At 41.0% G+C, this 9,692-nt stretch overlaps 1 protein-coding gene across 1 annotated transcript; it reads left to right on the top strand.

Moving 5' to 3' along the window:
- The first annotated feature begins 447 nt into the window (after positions 1–447).
- Positions 448–6,939, top strand: HRNR (hornerin). Its single transcript, XM_045033628.1, has 3 exons — positions 448–542; positions 1,385–1,539; positions 3,214–6,939. The coding sequence occupies exons 2-3, from the start codon at positions 1,402–1,404 to the stop codon at positions 6,937–6,939; spliced, it is 3,864 nt and encodes a 1,287-aa protein (XP_044889563.1). The 5' UTR covers positions 448–542; positions 1,385–1,401.
- The last annotated feature ends 2,753 nt before the right edge of the window (positions 6,940–9,692 follow it).

Genomic DNA, 9,692 nt, shown 5'->3' with positions numbered 1-9,692 from the left:
CAAGAGGAATGGTTATATCATGGGTAATAATATCCTGGATGATACTCTGGTTGGAAATCCATATAAGAAAATTCAGCTCAAAATGGGAGTTTAACTGGATGATCCTTAAGGTTCCTTTGAAACATCAGGTCCCATGATTGTTGGACATTCAGTCCGTGATGTCCCTGCACACATTCCATTCACTCCAATTAAAGTCCACATAATTGGCTATCGATGCATTATGTTAGATACTTTGTTGAATACACAAAGGTCTTTCTGCATCGCCCAGAGACTCTGGCAGGTGGGGCTGATACTAGCCCAGATTTGGGAACTGCTAGTGCAATCACAGGTGAGCATGTAAGGAAGTAAGAGGGCAATCACCAGGAAGGTGGAGATGGAGGCGGAGGTGGAGCTGGGCTTATTTGTGGTGAATCAGGACATCTCAGGACAGCTCCTCCCTAAGATGGACCATTATCCCCTCTATAAAAAGGCCACTATCCCCAATTAGCAGCACCCTGTAAGCCATTCCAGTCTCCATCCGACTTGTTCCTCTGGTGAACTAGGTAAGTGAACAGGAGTACTTTGGGCCATAAATCCAGTATGTGCTCTAAGACAAAGAGGCATTGGACACCAGCCTTCTTTCTAATGTACATTGGGGACTTTGATATAATTTTAACTTTACTGAGAAGGAAAATGAAGAGATGACTGGGAATTATAGCACCTTCTTTCTTCAGGGTCATTTCCTTAAAGATCATGGGGCTTAATTATCCACTAGACAGGTTGCTCCTGGACTACTGAGATTTTTCTCTCTGCTATATAATCAGCAAAGCCTGAGGGTCGGTCCCTGTTTGGAGAATGAAAACAGAAGTGGGCCCAATAGCAGCTGCCCCCAGCTCTTTACCACCTAGGCCTGTGGTTGCTCACCTTGTCTACTTCCTCTGACCTACAAGTCTTGAGGGTCTATCTTAGTCACTGGTGTCCCTTGGGTGGAATCAGGCATGCCATGTGGATGAAGGACCTGTCCCTCCATAGTGGTGGCTGGCACCTAGAGAGGAATTGAGGAAGTAGGTGGATCGGCACGCCCAGGATTTCTATAGCTCCAGAGCAATGTTCATAAAATTATCCTTGGTAGAAGCAGGAAGCTCAAAACAGAAAGCCATTACTCCTACATTCATTCAGGAATGAAAATAAGAGATACATATTCTGTTCCTAATTTCATCACTCTCTTGCTACATGGCTTGAACAAGTCTGTCAACTCTGGATTGGTTCTTGATTTCAACAGGATAAAATTAATCATGCCCAATTAATTCTGAACAAATACTACAAATGATTGTAACTATTTATTTATTTAAGCAAGAAAAGGGAGTAATAAGAGGTGGGTCTCTCTCCTTTTTTTTTCCTTTAGGTTAAATTTACAAAAAGATGCCTAAACTCCTACATGGCATTGTCACTGTCATTGATCTTTTCTACCAATATGCCACCCAGGATGGGGAATGTGACACATTGAATAAGGCAGAACTGAAAGAACTTTTGGAAAATGAGTTTCAACAAATTCTGAAGGTAAGAACCCAGCTCAGGACTGAAAACAGCTACAATTCTCTTCTTCACTCCTTCCCACCTTTTTGTCACATCTGTCAGACTCCTACAGGACTCTCTACTTGGTGATAGAGGTTAGGGTTTGGTAAAGGCTTGAAATATGATCAAAAGTTGACCCACAATTGTTTCCATTAACAGGACCAAGGGAAGTGATCCTACTGAACAGATAAAATCCATAGGTTATATAATATCCTATCTATGTGATTCTTATGGAATAAAAAAAATTAGTTCTCAGAAAAAGTAGATGAAATGCATCTTCTTCCCTTTGTCTTTCTTTATCCCAGAACATCCTGACTGACCTGACTGCCTATTTTTGAGATTCTGACACTATAAGGCCTCAGAGTTCAGAAAGTTAGCATCTTCCTCCTAAATCATAAAACATGGTGACCAACATCTTAAAATGTCAGCTCTGAAAATAAATATTTGGGAGCTTAGATCTAGCTCCTGATCATCAATTCATTATATCCAACTGCCTACTAAATATTTCTTATTTGGATTCCTAGGGGTGTCTTAAATTCAGTATGTCAAATATGAAACTCATCATTTTCCCTCTAAACTTTCTCCTCTTCTGCCCAAGGCAGAAATCTGGTTCCATTCATAACTCATTCTCTCAGCAAGCACCTCCACCCTCCATATAATTCATCAACAGTGTCTCAAAACTGCCCATTTCTCTCCATCACTATTGCTAGTCCTTTGGCTCAGGCCACCTTCTACTCCCAATCTCAACCTTAAGTGCAAATCTAATCATTTTATGGCACAATTCAAAATCCTTCAGCTTTCAAAATAAATAAAGTCTAAAGTTCCGTCACATAACTTAAAAGGCATGATCTTATCCCTATTTGTTTCTCTAGCAGTATCTCTTGACTATTGAGACTCAAAATTTAACAATCCATAATTTCTTCCTAGTATGAGCCATGTGTCCTTTAACCTCCAGCTCTGTTGTTCCCTCTGCCTGGAAAACTCGTGTCCCCTCTCCTTTCTTTCCTACCCCTTCATTTGGCCAAGTCCAACTAATCCTTCAAAAGACATTACTTCCTCTCATTAACCTTCCTTAAACCCCCACTGGTTCCCCTCTGGTGTACTCTCTAAAACATTATCACAATACACTGTAATTTTAAGTTTGTGTGTCTGAGCCACTAAACTTTAATTTCCATTTTGGCAGAAAACAAACTTTTTCACTGCTTCATCCCCTGCAGCTAACTCAATGCTAAGCAGATAGTAGGTGCAAAAAAATCTTTGTTTTGAATGAGTTAATGAATAACTGGGCAAATAAAGAAAAGTCATATATAATTATGTTAATCATTCATATTTAACCTATTGCTCACAAAATATAATCAATTTCCTTGTTCACTAACATCTTTCAGTTGCATCCTCTTCTAGAAAATTCTCACTTCATTGCTTATTATGTCTTTCTTTCTTTCTTTCTTTCTTTCTTTCTTTCTTTCTTTCTTTCTTTCTTTCTTTCTTTCTTTCTTTCTTTTGGCTCAGGATAGAACACTCCAGCCTAAAGGACTAGGTGGTTGAGTTCCACCTAAGTAAGCCAATCATTCACATTTCTACAGTCTTCTTTCAAATGGATTGCTGGGTGTGTGTTGTCCACAGTAACATAGCTGTCCCTTGTACCTTGTTCCTATACAGAATCCAGATGATCCAGACACTGTAGATATCATCATGCAAAATCTGGATCAAGATCATGACAAGAAAGTGGATTTTACTGAGTATCTTCTGATGATATTCAAATTGGCTCAGGCTTGTAATAAAATCATTGGCAAAGATTACTGCCAAGCTTCAGGGTCAAAGCAGACAGACCACAGTCACCAGTACCAAGAGGAACAGAATGAAACAGAAGAGGAGGACAGAAGGCAAGGTCATTCAGGGTCAAGTACAGAAGAGAATAATTCCTATTCTGGGGGCTCCAGAAGAAGGATTAAACACAGGCCTGGGTCCAGCTCCAGAAGAATGGGTCATCAAGGAGGCTTATCTAGTTCAGAGCACAGGCAAAGCTCTGGGGAAAGGAGAGAGTCAAGTTCAGGCCACTTCAAGGATAGTAAGAAAAACAAGCATGGCTCTCATCAGCAAGAGAGATCTGAGAGTCATTCTTCTGGTCAGAGGCAACACAGATCCAATTCAAGTGGTCAATCGGGACTTGGTAGACAACAAAAACAGGGTTCTGAATCAAGAGAGTCTTCAAGTTATGAGGGATATGGGTCTGAATCAGGCCAGTCCATAAGCAATGGCAAAACTCATTCAAGCTATGAGTCCTCTACTCAGAGAAAACATAGCAGCAGCTCTAGTTATCAGTCAGGAGGGTATGGAAGACAAAAGCATGGGTCTGGCTCGGTTCAGTCTTCTGCCTCTGGTCACCATGGGTCTGGCTCAGGACAGTCTTCTAACCACAGTCACGAAGAACATGGATCTGGACAGTCTTCTAGCTATGGACAATATGGTTCTGGCTCCAGTTATCCTTCTAGGCAAAAATACCATGAATCCAACTCAGGTGGTTATCCAGGGAGTTGTGGAAGACAAAATCAAGGGTCTTGGTCAGGCCATTCCTCTAATTATGGAAAATATGGATCTGGTTCTAATCAATCTTCTAGTCAGAAATACCATGAGTCTAGCTCAGGATCCAGTTTAGGTGGATCAAGCTGTGGACAACATGGATCTGGATCAGGTCAGTCCTCTGGCTATGAACAACATAGATTTGGCTCAGGTCAGTCTTCTGGCTTTGGGCAACATGGGTCTGGCTTAGGTCAATCCTCTAGTTATGGACAAAATAGTTCTACTTCAGGACAGTTATCAAGCTGTGGACACTATGGATATGGCTCAGGTGAGTCTTCTAGCCATAGCCAACATAGGTCTGGTTCAGGAGAGTCTTCTAGCTATGAACGACATAGGTCTCGCCAAAGTCGATCTTCTAGCCACAGTAGACATGGGTCTGGGTCAAGAGAGTCTTCTAGCTATGGACGACATAGGTCTGGCTCAAGTCGATCTTCTAGCCACAGCCAACACAGATCAGGCCAGTCTTCTGGCTATGGCCAACACAGATCTGGCTCAAGTCAGTCCTCTAGGTATGGCCATCATGGGTCTGGATCAGGTCAATCTTCTGGCTTTGGGCAACATGAGTCTAGCTCAGGAGAATCTTTTGGCACTGAGCATGGATCTGGCTTAGGTCAGTCATCAAGCTCTGGACAGCATGAATCTGGATATGGTCAATCCTCTAGCTATGGACAACATGGTTCTGCTTCTGGACAGTCACCAAGCTGTGGTCAACCCGCATCTGGATCAGGTCAGTCTTCTGGCTTTGGGCAACATGGCTATGAATCAGGTCAATCTTCTAGCTATGGTCAACACAGGTCTGGATCAGGACAGTTTTATGGCCATGGTCAACATGGTTCTGGCTCAAGTCAATCTTCTAGCTATGGACAATATGGTTCTGCTTCAGGACAGTCATCAAGCTGTGGGCAACATGCATCTGGATCAGGACAGTCTTCTAGCCATGGTCAACACAGATCTGGCTCAAGTCAGTCCTCTAGATATGGTCATCATGAGTCCAGATCAGGTCAGTCTTCTGGCTTTGGGCACCATGGGTCTGGATCAGGTCAGTCTTCTAGCCACAGCCAACATGGGTTTGGATCAGGCCAGTCTTCTGGCTTTGGGCAACACAGGTCTGGATCAGGTCAATCTTCTAGCCTTGGTCATCATGAGTCTGGATCAGGACAGTCTTCTGGCTATGGTCAGTATGGTTCTGGATCAGGTCAATCCTCTAGCTATGGACAATATGGTTCTGCTTCTGGACAGTCATCAAGATGTGGTCAACATGCATCTGGAACAGGACAGTCTTCTGGCTACGGTCAACACAGATCTAGCTCAAGTGAGTCCTCTAGATATGGCTATCATGGGTCTGGATCAGGCCAATCTTCTGGTTTGGGGCATTATGGGTCTAGATCAGGTCAGTCTTCTAGCTTTGGGCAACATGAATATAGCTCAGGAGAGTCTTCTGGCACTGAGCATGGATCTGGCTTAGGTCAGTCATCAAGCTCTGCACAGCATGAATCTGGATATGGTCAATCCTCTAGCTATGGACAACATGGTTTTACTTCTGGGCAGTCATCAAGCTGTGGTCAACACGCATCTGGATCAGGTCAGTCTTCTGGCTTTGGGCAACATGGGTCCAGAACTGGTCAGTCTTCTAGCTATGGCCAGCATGGGTCTGGATCAGGTCAGTCTTCTGGCTTTGGGCAACATGGCTATGAATCAGGTCAATCTTCTAGCCATGGTCAACACAGGTCTGGATCAGGACAGTTTTATGGCCATGGTCAACATGGTTCTGGCTCAAGTCAATCCTCTAGCTATGGACAATATGGTTCTGCTTCAGGACAGTCATCAAGCTGCGGGCAACATGCATCTGGATCAGGACAGTCTTCTAGCCATGGCCAACATAGATCTGGCTCAGGTCAGCCCTCTCGATATGGTTACCATGAGTCTGGGTCAGGGCAGTCTTCTGGCTTTGGGCAATATGGGTCTGGATCTAGTCAGTCGTCTAGCTATGGCCAGAATGGGTCCGGATCAGGTCAGTCTTTTGGCTCTGGACAACATTGGTCTGGATCAGGTCAATCTTCTAGCTGTAGACGACACAGATCTAGCTCAGGTCAATGTTCTAGTTCTGAACAATATGGGTCTGGCCCATGTCACTCATCTAGCTCTGAGCAGTGTGGTTCTAGATCTGGTCAGTGTTCTAGCTCTGAGCAATATAGGTATGGCTCATGTCACTCATCTACCTCTGGACAATGTGGTTCTAGGTCTGGTCAGTGTTCTAGCTATGAGCAACAAGGGAGATATAGGTCAAGTTCAAGTGGAACTCATAATGAATACAACAGACCCCATATGGGTTCAATCCCTAATCAATCAAGAAGAAATAGCCAGGAATGGTCAGGGTGCGGCCAAAAAGAAAGAAGTAAGTGTTACAGCCTATCAGGTAGTGGGCCTGATGTATATGAGAGTATTCATGGACAATCAAGAACATGTATGCAACAAAGCCAAGGATGGAGCCAAGGTCCATGGGAATCTGGCTTCATCGAATCAAACTGTAATGAAGGGCAATCAGGAAGCAGTTGCAGACAAGTAGAAAGCTCCTCGAATTGTAGCCCTGGACAATTGATACCCTCTTTTGGACAGTCTAGATCCAACACTACCAATACATTGTTAATTTGCAAGGAGGATAACAGACAAGGTGACTACTGTTATAAAAGAGGAGGAGATAACTGTGCAGGGGGAAGTACCGGCCCAAGTTCCCATAATTTCCACAGCAGCACACCACTCTATGAATATATCCAAGAGCAGCGTGCCAATTCTAAGGATAAATAATAAATAGAAGTGAAATTCATTCAAGTAGCCATTTAAGAAATACAGCACTGTTACAGATAAGCAATTCATTATAAAACTTATAAACTTATATAAACTTCTTTTAAAAGTGGGTGTATCTGTTTCTTCTTCTAAACACGTAACTGTACTCTATTCCTTGTTATTAAGGTTCCCTCAGAGAATGTAGGATATGTGAGCACTTTGTTAGGAAATACTGAGTTGAACAAATTATGTGTGGGACTACATTTGAAAGAATAATACAAAGCATATGAGGAGCACGGGGTTTAGTTGAGATATCATTTCAAGAGCTCATTAGTCATTTTAAGATGCCAAAGCCAAACTTTCACCCCTAAAGAACAAAGTATTAGAAATGCATTACCAGTTCTGGAGCCAAAGCCTCTCTTACAGAAACATGGATCATAATTTTTGGTGCTCCCCACATTGGATGGTGATGGAATGGAGAAGATCCTAAAAGGAAAAGCACGGCGTTGGTAGTTTCTTTGCCCATCAAAACCACCAAGACCCTATTTTTGGGTAAATCTTTCATCAATAAGCTAACAAATGGCATTAAAAAGTGGCACTAGGAGCTTCTCCCTCACCGGTGAATAAAAGCATTCTTTCTTAAAGAGCAGGGATGGATATTTTCATGATTAAAGGATACAAATGTGGACTCTAACTTGGTTTCAACAATAAAGCTCTTGCCCCCTCTTCCTAAGGATTTGCTCCAGGTTAAAAAAGGAAGAGCAATAGCATGGAAATATACTGTCTCCGACCTACTTTTGTAGTTCATTGGTCTTTCTGTGTAGGAAAATATCATTTATGCCCAGATGGAAAGGAAGACTATCTACCACTGCTATATTGCTCCTTGATTTGACTATAATATATTTGTTTCAAGTCTTTGGATTCAAATAACTGGATATCATTAAAATTGACAGCAAATTATGATGATCATATACTAAAGTCTGTCTCATCTCTGCTTTGTTTTACTTCTCACACACAGGTAGTCAAACTAGAAACTAACTCAAATAGCTATTTTCCATGGTCTTGTCCTTCACAAACAACCCAGAATAGACAAAGAATTTTAAAATTTAATGATAAACAACTCGATTTAAGAATGAGTAAAAGATCTGAATGGACATTTCACCAAAAAAAAAAAAAAAGATGTACAAATAGCCAATAAGCACATAAAAATATGTTCAATGTTATTAGTCAACAACATCTTAAAACATCACGAGGGATACCTGTTAAGCTGGTTAAGAATCCAACTCTTGATTTCAGCTCAGATCATGATCTCACAGTTCATGAGATTGAGCCCTGAGTCAGGCTCCCTGACAACACAGAGCCTTCTTGGGATCCTCTCTCTCCTTCTCTCTCTGTCTTTCCCCTGCTCACATTCTCTCTCTCAAAATGAATGAACGAATGAATGATGAGATGCTATTGTACACCCATTAGAATGGCCAAAATTAAAAATACTGGCAACACCAAGTGTAGATGTAACAAGTGAAAAAATAAAATGACACAGTCACTTTGGAAAATAGTGTGGCAATTTCTTACAAGGTAAAATATACCTGACTATATCACCGATCAACTCTGATCTTTGGTGGAATTAAAACGTATGTCCACATGAAGATTTTTACATGAATGTTCATAAAAGCTTTAATAACAGCCCAAAACCTGAAACAACCCAAATGTCCACCAACGAATGAATAAACAAATTGTGGTATTGTCATACAATGAAACATTATTTAGGAAGGAAAAAAGAATTAACAAACATGATATGGATTAACCTCAAAAACATTATATTGATCAAAAAAAGCTAGACACAGGGGCACCTGGGTGGCTCAGTCAGTTAAGCGTCCAAATCTTGGTTTTGGCTCAGGTCACGATATCATGGTTTGTGGGATTGAGCCCCACGATGGGCTTCACACTCACAGCAATGAGCCTGCTTGGGATTCCCTCTCTCCCTCTCTCTCTCTGCCCCTCCCCTGCTTGCACTCTCTCAAAATAAATAAAAACTTTAAAAAGAAAAGCTAAACACAAAAGAGTACATACAATATGATTCCATTTATATGAAAGTTACTAAAAACAAATATAAAAACAGAACGTAGGTCAGTGGTTAACTCAGAATGAGAGAACTTATGAACTTAATAACTGGCTAGAAAGAGGAACACAAGGGAGCCAAAAGTAATGGGAATTATTCTACACAGTGCATAAATTACATATGCACTTTATCATATGAAAACTACAGCTCAATAAAGTTGATTTTGTTTAAAGTCTCCACAAGGCTTTTTGTGAAACTTGACTAATTCTAAAATTTATATAGAAGAGCAAAGAATTAAAAATGTCCAGGACAATTTTTAAATAAGGAGAAAGAATATCATCTTATCAGATATCAAAATATTACAAAGTTACATTATTCAGGGCAGTGTGGAACTATTATAAGAACAGACACATAGAACAGTGGAAGATCCAGAAACAGACCCATGCATACTTGACTTATATTAGTAATGACTCTGCATTTCGGTGGGAAAAGACAAACCATTCAACAAATAGTGCCAAGATCATTGGTTTTCCATGTGAAAAAAAAATTATATCTCCATTTCATATGCCATACACAAAATCAGTTCCAAATAAAGACCTAAAGTGTGATAAGCCAAAAATTTTTAAACAATAAAGAAAATATAGGACAGTATTTTTATGACTTCAAAGTAGATTGAAGTCTTAAACAAGAAACACAGGAGGAAGAGTTAAGATGA

This window comes from Felis catus, chromosome C1 (assembly GCF_018350175.1).
Source record: "Felis catus isolate Fca126 chromosome C1, F.catus_Fca126_mat1.0, whole genome shotgun sequence".
In the NCBI taxonomy this organism is placed as follows: Eukaryota; Metazoa; Chordata; class Mammalia; order Carnivora; family Felidae; genus Felis; species Felis catus.
Note: the sequence above shows the minus strand (reverse complement) of the source record. Positions and strands in the feature narration are given on the sequence as shown.